The sequence below is a fragment of the Lygodium microphyllum genome, chromosome 24, assembly GCF_053477565.2.
Source record: "Lygodium microphyllum isolate KBCC chromosome 24, Lygodium_microphyllum_v1.1.10, whole genome shotgun sequence".
Lineage (NCBI taxonomy): Eukaryota > Viridiplantae > Streptophyta > Polypodiopsida > Schizaeales > Lygodiaceae > Lygodium > Lygodium microphyllum.
In genome coordinates this window covers 87956947-87981881 of record NC_141158.1, presented here as the reverse complement: position 1 = coordinate 87981881, position 24935 = coordinate 87956947, and the positions used below count along the sequence as shown (strand labels likewise).

Below are 24935 nucleotides of genomic sequence, written 5' to 3'. Positions count from 1 at the left end.
CCTCACGGCTTTAGCTTCTCTATGATAGATAGACCCAAGAGAGATATCTTGGGATGAGAGTACCCCCAGAGCAGTTCCACATTGTATTTGTTTTAGACATTATTGTTCATTAGCTATGTATTGTTTATTCTCCATTTAGTTAGTCATAGCATTAGATGATAGCTATTTTTGGACTTAGGAAAATTCCTTAATTTTCAGATGTAACATTTTGGTCTCATAAGCTGATTTGGCCTTTTGTAGACATTAACATAACTTTTTAACTTTTCTCTCTTTCTCTCTCTTCCCCCATTCTTACGATGGACTTTCTCCCTTTTTTCTCCTCTCTCATGTCAATCTTAAATTTCAAGCCATCTACTGCAGGAGCCGACCATGCGATCTTAAAATTTACTCTAGCTTGTAGTCAAAGACAAGAAACATACACATAGTCACACACATTCCCGCATTATGAATTTCTAGAGCAAACGCCACATATCTATAGTGATGCAGTACGAGATGGCTTAAGTCAACTAGACCAACATGAACCATTGGAAGATGCCACTAGATCTCTAGTGAAGGTTTTACATGCTGCAGCTTTAGAGGCATTCCCATGTAAGATGGGCCCTATTGTAATACGCAATTGTACTGCCCCTCAAAATGCTTGGTATGATGATGAGTGCAGACAGCCGCCTACAAAGGGATATTACACTAGGGACATGCACACATAAGTAGGCACGGAATGTCTTTCGTCGTCTTGTGTGAAAAAAGAAGAGAGATTATTTAGACAAACTAGAGTTAGAGATGTATTAGGAATGGAGGAAATTTCACGGGAGACAATCCCCAATCCAGTTGACATCACCTATGGTTTGGCATGAACATGCTAGGGTACTATACGATGTTCCATCACAAGAGCAGATACCTTGTCCATCAAACTCTCGGCCAACACAGTGTGGTTTCTTTACAGAAAAGATGGTGAGATATGCCATTTGGAGGTTGAAGAATGGGAGAGCACAGGATCAAGATGGCCTTGTGGCAGAGCATTTTGCGCATGCATGTTATGCACTGGCCCCTACCTTGGCGAATCTCTTCAATAGAGTCGTATGTGAGGGGTTTCCAGTAATTTGGTGTGACCAGGCAATAGTGCCGATTTTTAAGAGTGAAAATCCATTGGTCACTAACAACTACCGCACTATTATGATTGGCCATATGCTAGCAAAGATATATGCCTCTATTGTGGAGCATGAGTTGAGTTGGTGGGCTGAAACAAAGAAAATACGGTCTACAGGACAAGCTGGTTTCCGCCACGGATACAATACGGTAGACCATATATTCACGCTAAGGGCCTTGATTGAGGAGGGACGATCATGGAGGCAAAGAATCTACTGTTGTTTTGTGGACCTCCGCAAAGCCTTTGATATTGTGCCACGTGCAAGACTCATGCAAAGGTTGCGAGCCATTAAGGTCCTAGAAGATATGCAGTTGTGTATTTATGCATTGTATGAAACTCTGATAGGGAGAGTACGAGTGCCTGGAGGCACAATAGACTCAGTCTCTAGTACGGTGGGTGTAAAGCAAGGCTGTCCCCTCTCTCCTTTGTTGTTTGGACTGTACATTGACGAGATTTCCGATTACATGCAGAGATGGGGTAGTATGGGAGCCAGCTTGGCTGGGGTACTGATACCAATTTTGTTATATGCTGATGATATGGTGCTCATCTCCAATTCACTAGAGGGACTACAACGGCATCTAGATGCATTGCATGTGTTGTGTGAAGATAAAGGTCTCAAGGTTAATCTCGGAAAGACTAAAATCATGGTCTTTAACACCTCAACAGCTTGGGTGACATGCTTAGAGCATTACTTTCTGTATGACGGCCAGCCTGTGGAAATGGTTAGACAATATGTATACCTCAGGGTCAATTTCAAGGGGCCACAATTTTCATGGAAGGAGACTTCAAAGGCTAGGCTTGCACGGGCATATGCAGCTTTGGGTACTCTAGAGGGGCAGTATGCATACATACAGTTTCAAGAGCCTCGTACCGAATTGTGGCTTTTTGACACTTTAGTTAAGCCCACACTACTCTATGGGGCAGCCATTTGGGATCCAAGCCTTTATCATACTAGACGGATGCCACTTATGGACTGTGATGGGCCGGAAGCACAATGTTATGATGGCTGGGAACACATGGAAAGACTTCTAGTCATGATGATAGCATGTATGATAAGGGCAAAAGCCTCAATCGTTACTTGGAGTTTTAGAAATGGCGAAACGGAAACGGTGGGGAAACAGTAGAAACAGAGTTTCGTCTCTAGGAAGAAACGGGGAAAAGGGGAAACAGGGATACAAGGAAATATGTAACCTCGATATAATATATAATATAGATAATAGATGACAATAAGCCACACTTGTCACTTGATCGAGAAATACTTGACATACATGATTAGCATACAATTGATTATTGACATTGAAATTTGATACTATCATACTAGGTTGGAGGTCCTAAATCCTAACTTCTATAACCTGTTACCTATAGCCTGCACCAATTTCCAAAATCGAAAGATACATCAAGATTCATACAGTATACTTAAACTTTGAATTGGCAAGTGCCAAGCACACTCTAAAGATATTCATAGATCACACTTTAAAGATTAGATCATTACAATTTACTTGTAACATGATAATATGATATACATGAATCACAAAAACATCTAGAGGCTGGATCATATTCATGAATCATGAAAAAAAGATACAAGAGCATAAAAGATAAGTTGATAACTAATGATCCATAAAACACCACGGTCCATTGAGTCCTCAGTCAATGACCATAAACATAAATGATACGACACAATCACACAAGAGAGCATCTGTCTGAACTCTGAAGAGTCAAGACTCAAGTCTCATCAGTGATCACCCTCCTCGGCATCTGCATCACTACCACTAGCACTGCCAGATGCACTGACAGAAGCCATATCTGACCCAGAGTGATCATCGGCACTACTAACACCCCTACTTGTCGACCTCGACCTCTGTGATGAAGCTCGTGTATGGTGCGCTAGAGCTGACATCTCCTCATATAGCATGGTATAAATGTCTAGCTCCTCTCTAGGAATGTCTGGAATGTCCTTCATTTTCTCAATGTCAATCTTGTCAACATTCACCTGGCAAGGCTCAGGAGATGAAGATGTGTGCTCGAGGAGGTGAAGATTACAATGACAGTACACAAGTCTCTCAAGCTGTGCTATAGTCAAACAGTTCCTCTTCTTCGTGTGGAAGAGGGCCCAAGTGCTCCAATTTCTTTCACAAGGACCTGAGCTGCAGTCTTGTGAAAGAACTCGAATGGCAAGACGTTTCTGCCAATCACATGACAAAAACAAGAAAAAAATATTATAATTGATTATTGTATCATGATTCATGTTTATCCTGAAGCTTGAAAGTTGAGTCTAGACTATGGTCTATGGGTTAGCCTACTTACCAAGGTAGGTGCGGATATCCCATATTTCTCCCACCAAGACACAAGCTGCAACTGTGTCTCTCGAAGCTCTGCTGTAGGGCAACCAAAAGAGAGACTCCTATTTCGAAAGAGGAGAAGATCATCCTCTAGCCTTCTCAGTATCTGCACATCTCCTCTTGCCCACTTTGAGAAGTACTCCTCAATGCCATGCTCTAGCTCCTCATTCTCGTATTGCATCTCATCACGCCATAGAGGATGCAATACCTGCGCAACAGCATGGATTGGTCTATGAAACCAATCCCATCGCATGTTCCACACACATTGAAGCTCCTCAATCCTACATTGACACATGTATAAGTTTATAACAAATTACAATCATAAATACGCACACAATTAGTGTCTTCTAGACTCTAAAAATAAGTTACTACCACAATGGAAAAAGTTAAAACTTTAAAAGGAACTTACTGTGAGCGAGAAAGATAGGCATTGCTCTCAAAAGCCTCTCCAATCTTATCCATGTACTCATACAACAATCCCATGGTACTCCCCTTTATGTCAGTGATGCGTAAAACGGAGTAGATAGGCTTGATGGACTTCACAAAAGCTTCAGCCTCCAAGAACCATGTCTCATCCATAGCCTGTCGTGCAAAAGCCCTATAGTGTGTATCTTGATGCTCAGGCATGGCCGACCACTCTCTGGACACAAGTGTGCACATCAAGCCCTAGCGCACTCGCACAATCCACTCAATAACTATAAACATATACGCAAAGCGTGTGCTAGATGGCTTCAGTAACTCAAGGTCACTACGTGCACAATAGATGCTCAACACTTTAGGCCTCTTGGTGACAAAGTTCACCATGGACTTTGCAGTAGTAAGAATAGTGTCTACCCAATTCAATTTTTGCAAGTCCTCCATCAATAAATCAAGAGAGTGTGATGCACACAGAGTCCATTTAATCTTGGGATAGGCAGCCTCAAGCATTTGCCCCATGGAAACACAATTGGAACCATTATCTGTAATCACCTGCACCACATTTTCTGGCCCTATCTCCTCAATGGTTGTGCGTATATGCCCATAGATGTATGAGCCTGTGATCACTGTACCAGGAGTTGAAGCATCAATGGCTCTCAAGAACATTGTCCCCTTGCATGAGGACACTAGAATGTTATAGACACTGTGTTTATGTACATCTGTCCACCCATCACATAACACAGTACATCCATACTTTACCCAAGTGGCCTTCAATGGTTCTAACTGAGCTTGTATACGCATCTTCTCATTTTTCAGTTCTCGTGTGCGCATACCATCATAGGATGGACCTTCCCACTCACATCCAATACGGCTAATGGCCCTCATGGCTAATCTCCATCGTGGCATTCGCAATACATAAAAAGGTATAGCGCACTGTATAAAGCAACCAGTGAGCTTCATAGTAGCCTCTTGAATAGCTTGCTTTTGCAAGCTTGCCTGAATGCTTGCCTTCTGAAGTGACCCTTTTGCCGGCCCTGCCACTGTACCTGTACCAACTCCACTTCCACTACTAGTGGACCCTACCAATGGAGTCCTGTGCGCCCCAGCCCCTCCCATGAAGCTGCATCTGACTCCAATGTAGCTCTACTCCTCTTTGATGGCCTTGTTGCTGTTGCAGAAGCTACATCGTCTACTCCCCTCTCCCCTATAACCGATGCACTTTGATTGCCTAACCGACTGAGCTTCCACGCTTGAAGAGAAGCCTTCACATCTGCGGGTACATTTGGGCACGGGCCTATGTCTTTATTTGCCACATCTGCAAGATGATCTTTGATCCTTGTGGCTGCCCCTCCTCTTTCAATGCCACAATAATTACATCTCCATCGCTTGGAGCCACCACCACCTCTATACTCGGTGAGAATCGTCACATGATCCCATGCAGCATCCTTCACCATGATGACTGCAGGGACCAGGCTGCAGCGTGAGATGGTCAGCTTCACGAATCAGAATCGTGATTCACAAGCTACAACCTACAACCACACAAAAATTTGAGATAGAAGATTCGAGATGAGAGAGAGAGAGAGAGAGAGAGAGGGAGAGAGAATGTGTGTGTGTGTGTGCGTGGCTTTGGAGTCCTCAATCGACAAAGGAGCAGGCCCGATAGAGTGGAGAGAAAAAACGTAGGCAGGTGAAAAGTCGACTGGAATGTGGGAGTCGGGGCGCGCTCACATTCGGGTCAAAGTTTTGCCCCAAATTGCAATCTGTAGAAATGCCGTTTCTTGGGCGTTTCCGTTTCTAGAAACGCTGTAGCATTTCTAAAGCGCCAGAAATGGCATTTCGTGTAACTATACCCTCAATACCACAGGAGATCATCCGGGCAGAATTAGGTGCTGCACCCATGGTAGTTGAGGCATTATTCCAAGCTATTACTTTACTTCAAAGGATATGGCAGCTCCCTAAAGACCGATATCCTAGACTAGCATCGGAGTCTTCAAGAAGCTTGCAGCAGAGGGAGATAGACAGTGTTGGTATGCACACATAAGCACATGGCTGAATTTACATGGCATGAGTACAAATACACCACCACTGTTTGATTACAGCCTTGACTGCCCTACTTTGAGCCTTAGTTGTGTAGAACTGAATAGTATGATCAAGGCAGACATCACTAAAGTGGAGATAGAAAGGACTTGTTCCAAGTCCTCCTTTCCCATTAGGCACGAAAACGGCACAATACCGAAGTCACTTCTTGCAGCTTTCTCACGACGATTTCATAGTGAGGCCTAGATACATGGATGCTCAACTGTCCCACGAACTCCGAGTTGCTATTGGTCAGATCCACACCTCATCGCATCAGCTGATGATTGAGACAAGTCGATGGAGCCATATTGCAGCCGATGAGAGGATGTGCCAGCTTTGTGGATGGGAAGCCAGAGATGAAGGAGCACTACATTTGTAGATGTATTGCATACTATGATATTCGAGGCCGCTATCATTGCCCCTTTAAGGAGAGCTTTGGACCACTAAGACGGGTGATGGACTATGAGGACTAAAGATGTTTGGGCCTTTTCTTGCTGGAGCTCCAACGACACAGAGCATTATTGTTACAGGATAGGAGGTGACCCCAGCATCATCCACCCCTCCAGAGAGCAAATACAGACTACTTTAGCATAGCTGAACCCCCAACCGCGACCACCCTAGACACTACATCTCCTACTAATAGGCGTTGCCGAGATACAGCATCAGGAGGCATCAACAATTGATAGAGCTACAATGCTACTTAGAGCACGACGCCCTAGAGTACCTACTCGGCAACATAGGCATGCCCATATGCACCACATTCGCATCACAATTACTTGTTACAAAGGCAAATTGGCGTGGTGACTCAGTCGGAGGTAGCTTGTAGAGTCTTGGTGGATTCCATAGATTGAGGGGGAGATACCCTACACTCTTGATCTTTTTAAACTTAGTTTTTTTCCAAGTTTTTCAGTTTCCATACATCTCATTCCAATATACGATGTAAACTTATACAAATTTTATCTCTTCTTATCTGATGAGAGATGATGATACCAATTGTATTGGTTATGGTCTCATAGGCCACTTTGGCCTTTTAGAGACGTTAATAGATCTTTCTTTCTTTCTTTCTCTTTCTTTCTTTCTCAAGCTCTCTCTCTCTCTCTCACTAAAGTGCAAAAATGAGCTCTCCCCTATTGGTTTTGGGCTTTTAGGGTCTTGTCCAGCCATCTTTAGCCTTCCAACTCCATGTCTTGCATACATTAAATCCCAAAACTCAATTTTTTCCATTTTCTTCTCCCTATTCTACCTGTTTTACAGCAAAAAACCCTACTATTTTTGTAAGTTCTTTGTCCTAATCTACCTGAATGCAACCAAAAATCACAAAGTAATCCTTGGACTGAAGTAATCTACTTGTCTACTCATAAAAAAACTCCAAACACTTACTTGTTTCGAAGATCAAAGCGCCTAAATCTCCTACCTATATCAAGCACCTGTTCGGAGGTGAAACCCTACTTCAATGCTCAATTTGAAGCGTGCAAGCGCTCAAGGCTCGAATCTGTTGGTCCCGGCAATGGAACCAAAATGATGGGAGCTCATCCTCGACCGCCAAGACCCACGCACCGCTTATTCTTTCAAGTGTTTCAAGCCGAGCACTAGTGAGCTTACATCGATGCCTGATTGAATACCCTCCTCCCTCGTGCACACCGGTAGCTTCACAATTCATTATGCGAGCTCAAGTAACCTCAATCCCTCTCCTTTACTCTTCATCCTCCATAGTCGTGCGAAATAAGAGAAGAGAAGAGAAGAGAAGAAGAAGAGCTTCCCCACCTCGGTCCCTCACCCTTACACACTCACTCCCTCACACTCCCTCACTCACTCACTCACACTCCCTCACTCAAGCACAAGCAAGAAGGCCAAAAGAAGAAGAGCTTTTGCAACACACCAAAGAATGAGATTCTCATTCACTTTTTGAGTTTATATACAAAACCCTTATTCCTTTTGGGTGGTCATCCCCTTTTTTACATGGTTGGATGTGGCCTAGGCCCTCTTTTCTATTGTCCTCCTATCTTCCTAGCTTCCTTTCTACCGCCTGTCTACCCTTACAATTTGCACAGGAGAGAGCCTAGTGCTTTTTTACAAGGATTTTGACAGCACCTTTACATTCAAAGGTGCGCCTTCTCTTTTTTAGCACTTTTTGGGCTCCAATGGCTGTGCCTTGGACTTCTTGTGGCCATGCTTGCGCCTTTGGGCTCTTCCAGTTCCAATTTCCTTCTGGGTCACCTCTTTCAACTCTCGACTTGCACTTTTCCACTTTTTCCGCTTTTTCTTGTGCTGAGGTTAACAAATGTACAAATGATTTGACCATCTCAATAGTGCTCCCCCCAAAAGCAAATTGTTGCTCTAATCTGGCTACTCAAGCCTAGGTGTTCTTAAAGACAATGACCTTAGTCTTTTTAAGATTCAATAAGAGGTCTCTTTGTACAATTTCAGCTCCCGACTTGCGCTTTTCCACTTTTTCCTCTTTTTCTTGTGCTGAGGTTAGCAAATGTACATATGATTTGACCATCTCAATAGTGCTCCCACCAAAAGCAAATTGCTGCTCTGGGTGTTCTTAAAGACAATGACCTTAGTCTTTTTAAGATTCAATAAGAGGTCTCTTTGTGCAAAATGTCTATAGAGCATGTAAGTGTTGTTGTAAACATACCTCTAGTGAATCTGAGATGAGAACAATAATCATACAAAAATATGGGTATGCAAACTCCAGCTAAGCATTCCCCATTCCCCCTAATCTATCAATATAATTTGTCACCTCATCAATGTATGGGCCAAGAAGCATAGGTGATAGGAGGCATGCTTGTTTCACTCCAATAGTGGTGTTCTACTCTATCTGGAGGCGTGTTGGTGCTTCTGCTCTCCCTGTTGGTGCTTTTCCTCCAGTGATTGGTTTGTCTTTATTGTATTTGAGATTGACATGGTCTTTTTTCCATTTATACCCATGCATTATTCTTCGTAAAAGGGTGCTTGAGTAAGTGGAGAATGCCCCTAGAGGGCACTATTTCTGAAAGCTGCTGCACTTTTAGGTTTATTTTTTGTAGATCGGGTGCTTGGCTGGTCCAAAATCCAATGGGTCTGCCTGCCTATTGAATATCCTTAGCATATTTGCAAGCATACATCCCTTTTGTCTTTTCAGCAAAGGCAATGAGCTAAAATAACACACTCCAGAAAGCAAGCAGTCACCTTCTCAGTTCTGGTAGCATTATCTCATCACTAGTACCCATGGGCATGGTTGTACACCTTTGCTCTCTTAAATAGAACTTGAGAGCCATAAATTACACCTTTTCAAAAATTCAAGAAGATTAAAGAAGATAATCATTGCTTCTGAGGTCCTGGTACAACTTAACGAAACCTTCGAGCTTGTTCCTTGGTCTTTTCCAGGTGGGACTTGTGGGTAAGAAACCCAAAAAGAGAAAACAATTTCTACTATGATCCTGGTAGGACCTAGGGCAGTGCTTTCAAGCACCCTTTGTCCAGTGCTTTGGCTCTTTGGGATGGAAACACTTTGTTACAACTATGATTTTTATCAAGTATCTTTTTAACATGGAACACTTTTCTTCAACTGTGGTTTCCACCAAGTATCCTCAATGGAAACCATAGTTGTACTAGTACCACGTACGAAAGGTGTTTACAGCTATGTTTTCCATCAAGGATACAAAACCAAATTCAAGCTTTAATATTGTGTTTTTAATGTCTGTAATGGGCTCTCAACTTGTAATGCATCATTCTCTTCAAGATATTAACCTCCTCCTGTAAATTATTCTCAATTCTCTTTCAATGATTCATTTATTGTCAGATAAAATATTATGTTATTTCTTATTGAAATTAACAGTTCTTTACTATTTTACTTCAGAATGTTGTACCTGTTGTTTGCACAAACCTTGAAGGAGACCTACGGAGGATAAGGTAAGGGCTATTCATTGAATGAATGGATGCTGAAATCTGTAGGGAAACATCATTGCTGATTTTCAGTGCTTTCTTAAGATCTATAAATTTCAAGAGCTGATGTGATGGTTTGCGTTTTTCCGGATTTGAGTCTTCAGCAGTGCAGGCAGAACCTATGTCATATACATATGTGCAATAGGATGCTATGAGCCTATGACTGTAATCTGAACCGTAGTCCTCCAGTCCTTTCCCCATTAGATAGTAAAGAGTTTTACTAAAACTTTGTGTTTGTTTAGGTTGTTTACCATTTTAAGTGTGTCTTGTGCTTGTAGATTTTAGGACCTGATATTTGTGTGATACAAATATATGGGATGTTTATTCTCAGAAAACCTTATAGATCTGCTTAGTTCAGTATATGAAACCTGGGAAAAAAAAGTATTTCAAAGAATTATTAGAAAATGAAGTAATGCTAGTAACGTTCTAGTACTTTTCAATGCTTGGGAAGAAAAGGTAGAGCGTTTTTTTCATCTTCTTTGGGGGTGGGAGACTGGATGACTGGCAAAGGCAGATTGCTGGCAGGTATTACTCAGGCTTCTTATTTTGGCACCTCTAACTAAATTGCAATGAGGAATGGCATTTTGAAGCTCCAGTTGATCCCCCCCCCCTTCCCTATTGGAAGCAGTTGATGTTTCAGGATGTAGAAATTTACATATGATGAGCAGACAGAAGTAATTTGACGAAGTACTGAATTTTTAGGATTAAGTTTGGGCAGTTGATCTGACAATACATCTTTCACACAAATGGTGTTCTTGCAAATATCAAATTGATGGAGGGTATTGGTTCTTTAGTAGCCAATTAGAAAGGACAGCTGTTGCTATATTGTCTATGTGTTACTTCTAAGCAAGATACCAGATATCATATCACATCATCCAGTGGAAGAGTGTGGGAGTTGAACTGTAGAATATAATCATCATTCAGAAAGCTGCATCATTTACTAAATCAAGTCCTTAGTTGTATTAGATTCTGTAGTTTTCAATGCAGTAACAATTGTTTCTCATGCACTGTTATAGTTTATGTAGTCGTCAATGAAGCGATTCGCAATTGTTTTCTCAGTTCGTACTGATAGAATGGATGTAAATGCACCTTATGCATTATTTATGCTTCTAAAAAATGCTTTATCTATTCTAGGTCGTAAGTAAAATCAGCAAAATTATAGAGATGCACACTTTAGAGTCGTGGACTCTTTTGTGGAAAATTTTCTCATTGTCGTTTGTTTGTAGATCTGCAGTAGTTCTGGGAACTGCTATCCCATTGGTAATGTTCCTTTTATGGGATGCAGTAATTCTGGGTTCATTGTCTGGGCTCACAGAAGGTAGAGATCCTCTGTTAGAGTTGCGCTCCACCAATAGTACTGTTGGGGTAAGTGGTACTATGTTGTGTTTCATTGTGCCCTTCAAATGTTTTGACTAGCATGCATTTGTGCTGTGGTTTTCTCATGGCTTACATGGAACAGAAACGTTGGCACTCAGTCACATGTAATTGCTTAATGGGTATGTCCCATGCTGTAGCACTGCACAATTTGCACTATCCTTCATTTTTGTATGCTGATGTCATTGAAATGGAGGTTGCAGTTAATTTCTGGACTTCCATATCCATAGTGGTGAATTATTTGTGCTTCTTTCGTTTCTGTAGAACTTTTTATCACTGTGGGAAACCTCAGAGATGTGAAAACTTACAAGATTTACAGAAGTGTGTGTGTTCAATTAGTAGCAACATGATTCCTCAATCAATTTGGCTGGGACCTGCAGTTGGCCATCAATGTCCTGAAAACAACCTATGAATAAGCACCAAGCATGCTCTTCATTAAATGACCTAAAAAAGACCTAAAAGATAATACGAGGCAGTTGGAGACATTCCACACATTCTATATGTTGTGTTGCCACAGTTTCTTGAGCAGGAGGAATGCTTTTGTATTACATTTCGTAGGCACATCGTCTTGACAGAAGATGGATCCATCTCATTAGAGCAGTCTTACTAGGAGTTAAGTTCATATCCTCATTTTTAGGTGACACTGTAGCTTCTTCAGACAAACGTGTGAGACCACAAGCCTGAGTTGTCATTTTGCAAGGCAATACACAAGTAATACCCACAGTCAAATGCAGTTTGGTTCACATAGGTCCTAGTCTTTCTAACAGTGCTTACAACGTGTTGCCAGTAGTCACAAGGCAATACTTTCAGATTTTAGATTTTTATTGGAAGGAGGCCAACATCATCTGTTACCAGTTACAAATAGAGTCTCAAAAACAACTATATTAGCAGAAGGAATCACTCGGTTCATGAAGTAATATATGCAACTGTGGAGAGGTGATAATGCACAAAAGGATACATGCATCTGTGTTCATTGATCATGGGTCGGAGTGCCCAATAACCCCCACTTGGTCGATTTCAAAGACTTCTACATTACCCTTTAGAAACATACCCATGTTCTCCTTAATTGTTTATGGCATCTCTCTGAGCCACGAGGATAGGCCTCTTGGTCAGGATCTTGCTGCCTTCCTAAGGGCTCTGCCCAAACTAGCTGGCCAGTTTCTGACTCGAACATCTATGACCAACCTAGAGCATATTATCTAAAGAGCAATGACTGGCCTTAGAGAATATTTTCCAAAACACCTTCCATGACTGCCCAGCATGGGTTTTATTGGGCCCATTATTGCTGCAGTTGTGAAACCAGCGGCTTCGAGAATTTGTCTTAGCACTAACTGTAGTGAGTAGAAACCACATTGGCCATCCTTAATTGCTGTTGGCCTGTTCATGACTGTCTTTGATCTTGGGTGAAACCCACTGCAAGTGCCTCACCTTACTGCCGCCTCCTATCATAGCCGCCTCCTCTATCCCACCACAGCCGTCTCCTTTGTGCACAGCAATTGCCCTGCCTACCACTCCTCAACCTGCTTTGCCCACACTCTCTCCTCACTTTGCAGCCATGGACACTTCCTCCTCATCCACCCTTGCAGCCTTGCAGCCTTCATAAGATTCCTTGCACAAGCAACATCTATCTCCCCTTCCCCAGCACAACCTCAACAGGTAGACCAGTGGCTATACCCTACACCAACAAACCACGAAGCGTCCGCACCACCGACACATGGAGCTAGCGTATCACCCAAGATTGTAGCCGATCCTCCACCATCCCCAGGGGGTTCCAGTGCAGACCCCCCGCATACACTAGGCCGATGCCTTCCCACCAATCTGCTTTGCTCCGGTTACAGAGTTGGCACTCAGGGAGAGAGTGTCAGCCCTAGAAGCATCATCCTTGGCCTGCAGAATGGTTGGAGATTGTCTACCTATCCACAGTCTTAAGGACTCCATCCAGTCTACTCTTACTGGCACCCCAGCCAGGATCACACAAGTGGTGCCCCTTGGAAAGGGATTCTTCAGACTCCAGTTCAGCTCACCTGAGCAGATGGAGGTAGCGCTTGCTACCAGCCCGCTTGATGTCATGACCTCAATAGCATACTTTGACAGATGGATCAAGAGCCAAGACTATTCCTTGCTTGGAGATGGCACTGCCATCACCATCTGTTTTCCTAGCCTTGATGAGTATTTTACGCCACACCTTTCTGAGATTGGTAGTGCATTCGGCCACGTCATAAAGAGGGATAGGACTTTTGCTGACATAGTCTCAAAAGGCCCACACAGATACCCTTCGGTCCGAGTGATAATACCCACAGAGTCTTTGCACTGCTTTCCCGAGACTATTAGGATTCCCTCCATTCACGGGGGCTTTCTTGTCCAGCCAGTCTCTTATGTAGGCCTCCCTGGTCAGTGCTTTGCTTGCAGGATGATTGGACATCTTGCAGCTGAATGCCCCAGGGCATGCCGACGCCAGACCTCCTTTAGGGATGAGGGAGGTGATCGGACCCGAGAAGCGTCAAAGGAGTGATGCAGAGCGCCAAAGACCGCACAAAGCTAGACAGAGGACGAGACAGTGCCACTGAAGAGAGCGCACTACTGAGAGGTAGGTGCACGAGGGCCTAGAGCCGAGACGGTGGAGAGTGATCAGGGACCTCAGGCCATCAGCCCATGCAAAGCCACTGCAGCCCCCCACTGCTCCCATAGACGCTCCTCTAGATGCCCTAGAGCCAAAGGTCCCACATCCAGTGATAGGGACAGCATTGAAGATGGATGTGATTCAGCCCATGGAGGCAATGACACCGGTAGCTTCTCAGGACCTACAACAAGCTACAGATACACCACAGTCCCCCAGACCATCGCCTCATCAGGGTGAGCTTCCCGAGCTTAGACCATCTCAGGTACCCGAGACACAGCAGGTAGGAGAGGCAGTGATGGCCCAGGATAGTGAGCAGGAGGTAGAGGACTCAAATGACTACTTTGAGGACTTCCCCCCATTACACCCCGCACAGCAGAGATAGCAGAGAGGACACATGATTGGGTATATACTAGGAGGCAGTAGACACAGGCATAATATAGCCACGCCGTGGTCCGAGAGGTTGAGACACACTCCATGAGGATGCTCTCATGGAATGTACAAGGTTGCGGAGGTCGTCATGTTAGGCAAGGTGGCCGGAGCCTCATGCAACAGGATTTGCACAAAGCTCTAGTAGGAGGATCAATCGATTTTCTTATGTTACAAGAGCACCATCTTTCGGTAGACATGATATCTCGATGTTGCAAGAAGCTACTGCCAGGTCAGAGTCACACTTACTGGGCAGCAGTTGTAGGTGCTAATGAGATACAGGCTCGAGTATGCATATGTGTTGGGGAGCAGTGGACTCAGTCGGTACAGGGCTGGGGTATTTTGATTCCAAGGAGAGCCATGTGGGTCTCGGAGAGAGTGGAGGAGACACTCATTGGTTTGTTGGCCATTTACGCCCCAAATGGCCATCAAGATAGGAGACAGTTTTGGACCACCCTCAATCAGTCTCTACCACAGGTTGATCACCGGATGGTAGGGGGTGACTTTAACATGGTGGAGGCTCTTGAGGACAGGAGAGGCAGATGCACAGAAATCATTAGGGGACGAGAGCGGGCTGCTTGGGAGGAGTTCTTATTCCAGATTAGAGGCCGGGACCCATGCTTCACAGCAGAGTTTGGCAGGACCACAAGCTCACTTTAATTCTCTAGGAGAGACAGGGTAATAGCAGCGAGGACTTTCTCCAGGATTGATCAATTTTATGTGGATGATTTCGGCCTGCGATAGAGGTGGCCTTACAGGCATCATACCTAGCACGACCCTCTCAGACCACTCACCAATTCAAATACTTCTTTTTGAGAGAGTAGGGGAACCCCATTCCAGTGTCAGATCTAGACCCTTCTCAGCTGGACGGGCAGCTAGTGACTTGGACGAGAGCCTACAGGAGATTAGTTCCCTCTTCAGAGAGGAGGCCACAAGGAGGAGATAGAGCCTTCTAGAGAAGGTAAGAGCTGCTAGGGCATCATTGGTTGAGGAGAGACAGCCAGGATGCAGATGGATAGTTGAGAGGATCCATATGGCCAGAGTAGAGACTGACTCCATGAAGGAAGCTAGATCAGAGTAAATATTTGACACAAGAGCCTCTTTTTGGACTCAGTCTGGGGACGGGGTTAATAGGGATTTTTTCCGCACCACAGGGCCTAAACACTCTACACAGGGTGTTCAGAGACTCAGGAGAGCTGATGGATCCATTGCATAGGGCCCTCTAGAGGTGAGACAGGTGGCCACATAGTACTATACATCCCTACTAGGATTCACCACTAGACCCTTTGGATATGAGAGAGATAGAGAAGCAGTTTGGCAGAGCACGCAAAGGGTGGTTACAGACAGGATGAGCAAACATCTAATGGCCCATTTTACAAGAGGAGTTGGAGGAGACACTTCAGGCACTACACTCAAGCAAGTGTCCAGGGGAAGATGGACTAGATGAATCCTTTTTTGTGAGCTACTGGGATCTCATAAAAAAAGGCCTTCACTCAGCCTTTCAAGAGATTATGGCATCAGGGATTATGCCAAAGAGACTCTTTTAGGGACTGATTCATCTTATCTTGAAAGAAAGTGGAGATAGTTTGGAGATCACACAGTGGAGACCGATCACCTTGCTTGGAACTGCCTATAAGATCCTCGCAAAGGCGATTAGTGTGAGGTTGGCACCATTGATGTCAAACATTATACACCCCACTCAGATAGGCTTCGTCCAAGAGCGTGGCATCTTGGACAACATCTTCACCTTCTAGGAGACCATAGCCTTGGCTAGATCCAAGAGGCAAGACCTTATTGTGCTCCTCCTCAACTTTGAGAAGGCATATGATCACGTGGATTGGGAGTTCTGGAGGGCACAATGCTAAGGATGGACTTTCCAGAGAGCAGTGGGTCAAGGGTGTAACGGCTCTCTATTCTTCAGCACATAGCTAGGTCATGTGATTGGAGGGACAAGAGGAGATAGATTCAACATGCATAGATTAGTTAGATAGGGATGTCCACTTGCTCCGTTCTTGTTTATATTTCTAGCAAAGGCCATGAGTTCCTTCTTGAGAGACAGATCTACAGGTATCAGAGGCATCAGGCTACCCATCCCTAAATTTGAGGAGCTTCTTGATATGGAGTTTGCTGATGATACAGCTGTTTACTTGGATGGGAATGAGGGCAACTTTAGAGTTTTGTAACAACCATGGAGACATTTTGCAAAGCATTAGAAGCACTAATTAATTGGCACAAATCCTATGGATTTTGGGTATGCAACACTAGACAGCCAGAGTGGCGACCACATGAGGATTTCACATGGGTTCCCCATGGGATCACTATGAGATATCTCGGATGCCATGTGGGGATTGACATTACCTCAAAGCAACAGCTAGCACCCCTCCTTTTGAGCATTAGATAGAAGCTTTTGTATTGGAGCTCGGCGAGACTCTCATTGGCAGGAAGAGTGCCAACCGAGTTCTTCTAGCAATGATGCGGTACATCACTTCATGTTCGGCATTCTCTAGGTCATGTATCAGCTAGGTGAAACACCTCATCAAGAACTTCATTTGTTCAGGAAGAGATGGGAGTCCAGCCAGAGCAAAGGTGGCTTGGGATGTCATCATACAACCTAGATCCAGAGGAGGATTGGGGATCATAGACCCAGATAGTCCGAGCAAAGCCTTATTGGTCAAGCTCATTGTTAGGAGTCTGCTTCCAGGTGAGGAGCCCTGGAAGACTCTTCTGATGGGAAGCTAAAGGACTTGACACCTACACATGGAGGACCATGGCAGCCCAGCATTCACTGGATATTTCAGGAGATCAGCACCAGAGATTTAGGGAGGAGCTTTGAGGTTAGATTTGCGGCAGCCATTACTAGAGCTTGGAGATCTGTATCTCTAGGGCTCCACCAACTCCCCCCAACTACTATTGAAGAGAAGAGGAGACAGCCTCTTCTTTTTAATCTCTTTAATCATTATTTGAGATCAGAGTCAGGCCACACCATTGGGTAGTGGACACACTTATCATGGGGGAGATTCTCTTTACAGGTCGCTACATCACTAGAGTGGTTTGCATTTCACAAGTTACCACATGAGACCCAAAGGCAGAGATTAGATGGTCTTAGGGGAGCCAAGGCTATGATTGAGGCCGTGATGGAAGGGGTTCCACCAGATTGGCAAACTGAAATAGCTTCCTCTCAGACTTGGATTGGTCTTTTCTCTGGAGGGGATATCCTTCTAGCAATCATTGCATCTAACAAAGATAGGACATTCACTTTCACAGTTGAGGAGGATGGCCACCTCCAGCAAGAGGACCTTGACCTTACAGCACTCAGTAGCTGCTCTAGGCAAAGAATCAAAGTAGTGGCACACTTTGAAAGGAAATGGCACATAGACCTAAACCCAACCACTTGTCTTATAGATGGATGGAGATATTGGGCATACCAAAGGAGACCTTTGGAGAGACTTCAGTAGGATCCAAGAGAGTGGGTGTGGAGGGATCCCTTCCTTGATAGGCCATCTAACATCCCCTTCTTTGGCTACACTACTAGATTGGGACGAAGGATACAGATGAGTAAGATTAGAGCACAACCTGCAGCCACCCCTCATTAGCATAGAGAGGGAGTCTCAGATGAGTTCCTATATGACTTTTGGAGGCGGCTACATGACAGCTTCAGGCCCAAGAAGATATCTCTCTTTCTATGGCTTCTAGCCCATAGGAGATTAGCAGTTGGCACTTGGCTTGGATATGGCAGGGACCCAATGGCATGTGCGCGATGTGGTGAGCCAGAGGAGACATAGAGACATTGCCTATGGGACTGTCCGAGAGCCCAAGAGATTTGGAGGAGAGCTCTTAGGATAGTATTCCATGGTACAGCAGAGTCCATGGTGGCGACATGGGGGGCTGTAGCTTGGGTCAAGGTCCAGCATGCAGCTATGAGGACACTCATGGGAGCTTTTCTTTTCTCATCATTGGACAGCATTTGATCAGGATCCCTACCCTAGACTACTCACAGACACAGTGAACTCAAGGACATTGTCACATATGGGAACTGATTTCCAGCATTATAGCTTGGTACATATGGACCGGGAGATGTAGCCAGGTCATTGATCTTCAGGATATACCCATTGGGGAGTCTTTATCGAGGATTTGGACAAAGATAGTCCACACTCTCCGTGGGAGATGTGAGAGGTTGCAGGGCAGCTCTGAGAGGATGAGAAAGAAAAGAGAGGCTTTCGTGCGGATTTGGGATTCAGACACCTTCTTTCACACTACCCCTTAGATGGTCTGGCACTTTAGCCCACCAGACTGGTTGTTTACACAACCATTGTATCTTTGATGTACTTAGTTACTCTTCACAAAGTTTCTTGTACTTTGTATTTACCTTAGGGGGCTTTCTCTGAGGTGTTATTAATAGAATTCTCATTTCTTGGGGAAAAAAAAACTGTATTTGATCTTGTTATAACTGCCTGGGATTCTGGCTTGCCTTGGTTAGTAACCAAACATTGCATAACTGCCTTGTGCCAAGCTTCAGGCTTGCACAACACAAACCCCCCTGCTGACTGCAGTCCCCTTTGGACTAGGTGTGGCCTTCTCTGCCCTGTTTTTGACCCTATGATGCAGCAGAACTGGCCACCTTCTTTTTTTTTTTCAAGTAGAATGTGGCTGATTATATTACTCAAAAAAACTGATTACAACAGAGTGCTCATGCTCAACAAAAGAAACTGGAGCTGATGCAAAGTCACCACTACATCATGTATACAAGCCTCTCAAGGCGGTCTAGGGGGGATGGGGGCAAGAAGTCATGGGGGAGGGGTATATCGCCAAATGGGACTGCCTGCCTGCATCACGAAGAATAGGCCCTGGACTATGTCTTAGATTAACGCAATGGCCAAGAGGTCTTGCACCTCAGACACCTTAGTGTAACGCTCGAGGACAAGTTGTTGGTATTGGTGTTATTGCCCTTTCTCCCTCCCTATGACAATCGGAGGAAGTGGGTCTCGAAGGATGCATAGGCGTCGACTTATCAATGAAAAGGGCAATTATTCTATATATTTGGTCTTGTAGGACCTCGAAATCTGCTTGGGATGTGCTTGAGTACATGTTTGCAGCACACAGTGAGGCCAAGATATCCTATCTCCACAGAGAGCTTGCCAATGTGAACATAGATAAGGATGATAGCATGACAAATCACCTTACACACATACAGGATTTGCATGAGCAGTTGCTCAATGTTGATGAGGTCATTCAGGATGTTGAATTGGTAAACATGACATTGAACTCTCTTCCTGAGTCATATCTTGGTTTCCACACCTCTTTGATGTTGTCTTTAAGAGCGGGCAGCAGGCCCTTACATCTATGGAGTTGAAGGCCTCTTGCTACATAGGAATAGACTTAGAAGAATACTACATTGCATTCAGGTGATGTGGCTATGCTTTCCAAGTATAAAGGCAAAGGAAAAGTCGGACAAAATGTAAAAAATCAGCAAAAGGCTGATATTGAACAACCATCAAATAAGGTTGGCCCAAGACACAAAGAAGTACAAGAAAAAGGGGAAATGCCATTATTGCAAGAAGCCTAGTCACTATATTGATAAATGCAGTAAGAGATTGTCTGAAGAGAATAAGGACTCTAGTTTGGCGGTCCAAGAGACATCAGCTAGTAAATCTATTGATGATGATGCTTTAACCAACTTTGTGAAGGAAGACTATGTATTTCTTACGTGCAATTTTGATTCTTCAATGGTTGATTCAGTATTTAATGTTGTTGAAACGCAACATACGTGGTATTCTGACAATGGGACGTCAAAGCACATCACTTCTAGGAAGTGTTTGTTTACCTATTTGCATTTAGCCCTTGGTGGAAAGTATGTTACATGTGCAAACAACAACAATTATGATGTATGTGGCATTGGTACAATCATAAATACTGTTATAGATGATTCTGATTTCATGATTCTAGATGTCTCGTTTGTGCCTGGCATTACAAAGAACTTGTTGTCTATCTCTACTTTTAATAAACATGGCTTCTAGGTCATCTTTAAGGATGACAAATGCATTGTCAAAGATAGAGAGATGGATTATGCACTCGGGTTATTTGGCACCCTGTATAAGAGTCTTTTTGTTGGATACCTATGATAAATAGTCTCATGATGCTTTGTCAATTACTACTCTTTCATCTGCAATGTAGAATGCAGAGCTATAGCATGCCCACTATGGACATATGAGTTTTGGGAGTTTGATGACCCTTCAGAGATATCATATGGTAGATGCATTGCCTCCACTGGAGACCCCCACCTCCTCATGCATGTGAGGATGTATTTTGGAAAAAATACACATGTTTGCTTTAAAAAAGAATTGTGCAATGCATGCTGACCGGAAAATGCAGCTTATTCACTTTGATGATTGTGGTCCCATGAGGACACATGCACTTAGGGAGTCATCTTTACTTCATCAAATTTATTGATAACTACTCTCAGTATACATGGGTGTATGGGTTGAAAGCAAAATCTGATGTGTCTATGCATTTTAAACATCTTATAGCAAAGCTTTAGGCTAAAACTGACCTGAAAGTATAGATACTTTGCATGGATAGAGGAGAGGAGTACATGTCTCGTGCTTTTGAGGCATATTTGCTTGACCATGGCATTATACATCAAGCTATTGTTAGAATAGCACCTCAGTAAAATGGTGTTTCTAAAAAGAAAAATCAGATACTTACGGAGATGACTCGTTCTACGTTTAAAAGAAAGGGTATGCCTCATAAATTTTGACTAGAAGGCCTTCAAGTGTGCAAATCATGTGTTAAATCGTGCACCCACTAAGGTTCTAAAGATGATCACATTGTTCGAAGCTTGGCACAACAAGAAACCCAAAGTTGACTACTTTCAAGTGTTTGCATGCGTAGCCTGTGTGCATGTTTCAAAAGAGCTTCATAGGAAGCTTAATGAAAAGGCTATAACACGTATATTTATTGGCTATAGTTTAGAGAGCAAGGGCTATCACTTGTATGACCCATGCAGGAAGAAAGTGTTTATTAGTAGGGATGTCATATTTGTTGAAAATGCTGCATTTTCATGTGATCAATTTTAGATGCTAGCCACCCATGACATTGGTGATGTCTTTGAGGGTTTTGGCCACTTTCTTTGGAGCCCGTGCCTATTGTAAATGGTAGAACATACGTAATACAACAAGTTGTTGTTGCACCACATGCTCGTAAACAACAGGGTTTTGATGATGATTTGCCACATACAGTGGAAGATGCAGTACAACATGAAAGGGCTGTTATAAATGCAGCCAAAACAATCCCAAGATGACTGTTACGCACTCTCCAAGAGAGTGAAATGGATGCTCCCTTACCTTAGTGCACTCGAAGGGCTGCTAGACATGTAGCACATGATGTAGGGGGCACATTTGGTTGATTTGTTGAAAGTAGATGATTGTGACGAGTATGTATTTATGAGCTCACTGTTGAATGATGATGAGTCTACTTCCTTGGATGAAGCTCAACAAGATGTATATTGGATGTAGGTCATGCAAGATGAGTTAGACTCTATTGCCACGAAATTCTGCATGGGATCTTGTGGATTTACCTCGTAGTAAGAAGGCTCTTGGCACAAAATGGATTTTTGAACTCAAAAAAGGCTGATGGTACTATTGACATGTACAAAGGACGGTTGGTAGCAAAAGGCTATGTGCAGAAAAAGGACGTAGACTATGGCTATAGTTGCTATGGCTATAATTATGGTTGGAAAGTATATCAGTTGGACATTAAGATAGCATTTTTGAATGGGGATTTGCATGAGGATGCTTATGTGTCACCACCTCCAGGATTTGTGATTAAGGGGAAAGAGCACATGGTATGCAAGTTGCATAAAGATCTCTATGGTCTCAAATAGACTCCTCATGCATGCTACTCTAAAATTGATGCTTATTTGACCAACAAAGGGTTCCAAAATAGTCCAAGTATTCCCACTTTGTACATTAAGAATGAAGGGGGGGACTTGTTGATTATTATTCTCTATGTGGATAACATGCTACTCACTGGACCTACAAAGGGAAAATTGGCAGATTTCAAGGCTGAATTAAAACATGTATTTTACTATGTCAGATATGGGCTGCCTTGGGGATTTAGTTCACCCAAAATCAGCATGGTATCATCATGTCACAATCGCAATATGTGGATAAGTTGTTACATAGGTTTAACATGTAAGATTGCAAACCTATGTGCACTCCTATGGAGCTTGGCTTAAAGCTATCTGTGCATAATGATGAAGAGATGTTTGATGTCACAATTTACAGCCAAGATTTTGATTATCTTATTTATCTTTGCAACACACACCTCGACATTTAGTATGCAGTATCTCAGGTGAGCAGGTATATACATAGCCCACGGACCATACATTGGCAAACCTCTGTGCACTCTTATAGAACCTGTCTATGCATGATGGTGAAGAGATGTTTGATGTTGCAATTTACAGCTATCTTGTTGGTTGTCTTATTTACCTTTGCAACATATGCCTTGACATCCAGTATGCAATATCTCATATGAGTAGGTATATGCATAGCCCATGGACCATACATTGACCATATATTGGCAAGCTGTTAAGTGGATCTTTAGATATTTACTAGGTACTCAATCACATGTACTATTATTCCCCAAGGTGGGAGACTTGCACTTACAAGCTTACAGTGATTCAGATTGGGTTGGTGATACACACTAGGCAGTCTACTAGTGGACGCTTTTTCTTTTTGGCCGGCTCATGTATTTCATCGCTCAGCAAGAAACAACCTATAGTGGCTACCTCGTTTTGTGAGGTTGAGTACAGGGAAGCCTTCACGGCAACAATGGAATGTATATGGCTTCATAGATTGTTGGCTGATCTACATTTACCATTGGAGGGTCTTACACCTATTTCATGCATGCATGAAACACATTGAGATGCATTACCATTATGTCAAAAAGAGATGTTATGCAGGAGAGATCTGCTTGATGTATGTATCCACACAAGAAAATGTTGCAGACACTTTCACCAAGGCACTATCACACGAGAAGTTTGAGACACTTCAAAAGTCCTTAAACTTATTACCCTTTGTTCATCCTTGTACTTCATCACATCGGCATTGTAGGGAGGTGTTAGAATTTGTCAATTCTAGCCAGTGCCCATGTAATTCGTGTGGTGTGGACACTTTAATAAGTGTCATTGTAGCATGTGTGTGTACCTAGTGTCTTGACATTAAAGTAGTGACACTAGGGACTAGAGTTAGTTAACTTAACTCTAGTATGTTTTGGTTCAGGGCTGGTTAGGTTAACCCTTGATCTAGCTTAGATTGTACATTCACTCTATCTTTTCAATTCAGCAAGTACACACTACTCTCTTGCTTGAGCTCACTTATTGTCTATCTCAGTAACACTAGGGACTAGATTTAGTTAACTTAACTCTAGTATGTTTTGGTTCAGGGCTGGTTAGGTAAACCCTTGATCTAGCTTAGATTGTACATTCGCTCTATCTTTTCAGTTCAGCAAGTACACACTACTCTCTTGCTTGAGCTCACTCACTGTCTATCTTGTTTCTCTCTCCTCCATAGCTGGTGCATTTTTCTCAAGTCACATTCTTCTTCATCATGGGTGGATCATCAAAACTCTGGGCAATCAACAAAAGCTAGTTTGGGGACTATATGGACCGGAAATATCCATCATCCACAAGGCTCATCTCCCCTATACATATTCCATCTTCTTCACCTCAGTCCTTCCATGTTAGCATCAAATACCTGGAGATGAGGGCAAAAAAATGCATGTGAGCAAGGCAACCAACATGGAAGAATCTGAACTCCTAATTAGGGGAGAGCAAACCACTTTCTGGATGACCAGTGATCCCACTTCTCATCAGGGCCAATCTTGGAGGCAAGTTCATACAAACCTTCTGGTTTGTATGAGCCAAATTTTCTATTTGTTGCTCCTTTTGATATGCAGGCACCAGTAAGTCAATGTAGAGACCCATGCCCATATCCATATGTCAACCTTAATAGAGGAATCTCTACAAGCAGAAAATCTCAATCAAGTGTATCTATTTCTTTTACATGGTACCTCATTTGAGCATGGTTTTGACATCAATACTCAGGCGCATACCACTTGGTCCTATAGTGCTTCATTTCTGGGAATGCCACATGTGCACTATACACCTTCCATGTACCCTCCTCGAGTGAGTACCACTCTGATTCATGGTAGGAATGACACGTGCACTATGCACCTTCCATATACCCTTGAGTGAGTACCACTCTGATTCATGGTGCTTTAGTGTTGGGAATCCCAATCAAGCAAAATACAGTTCACTCTCGGACAGGTCAGACATAGGGATTTTATCCCATGCCCATACTGTGCTTGTTTCTCATCCTTTGGCTACTCAAACAGTATGAAGTTGCAGTGCCAGGACCAGACCAAGATTTTGACAGAGTTTCATGAGCAGTGGAGCTTCTCAATCATTCAGTCCTCCAGCAGAGGTGGTCTGACAATAGAAACCTCCATAGCTCAAGCTCTAGGGTTTTGAGACAATATGCCAGAATTTTGATTTCTTGACTTTAGCATCTATACTGTTGTGCAAGGAAATTCTTTTGTTAACGTTTTATCT

At 43.4% G+C, this 24935-nt stretch overlaps 2 protein-coding genes across 2 annotated transcripts in view; one reads left to right on the top strand and one right to left on the bottom strand.

Annotated features, from left to right (window-relative positions):
- Positions 1–24935, top strand: part of LOC148015334 (uncharacterized) — a 141398-nt gene that overhangs the window by 100273 nt on the left and 16190 nt on the right. Inside the window, exons 10-11 of the mRNA XM_087665307.1 lie at positions 9821–9873; positions 11133–11271. Coding sequence (XP_087521433.1) covers positions 9821–9873; positions 11133–11271 — 192 coding nt within the window. The remainder of the gene's footprint in view (positions 1–9820; positions 9874–11132; positions 11272–24935) is intronic.
- Positions 2877–4077, bottom strand: LOC148015335 (uncharacterized). Its single transcript, XM_087666041.1, has 3 exons — positions 3893–4077; positions 3449–3764; positions 2877–3326 (listed from the first exon to the last, which is right to left on the bottom strand). Exons 1-3 carry the CDS (start codon positions 4060–4062, stop codon positions 2877–2879), a joined length of 936 nt encoding a protein of 311 aa, XP_087522167.1. The 5' UTR covers positions 4063–4077.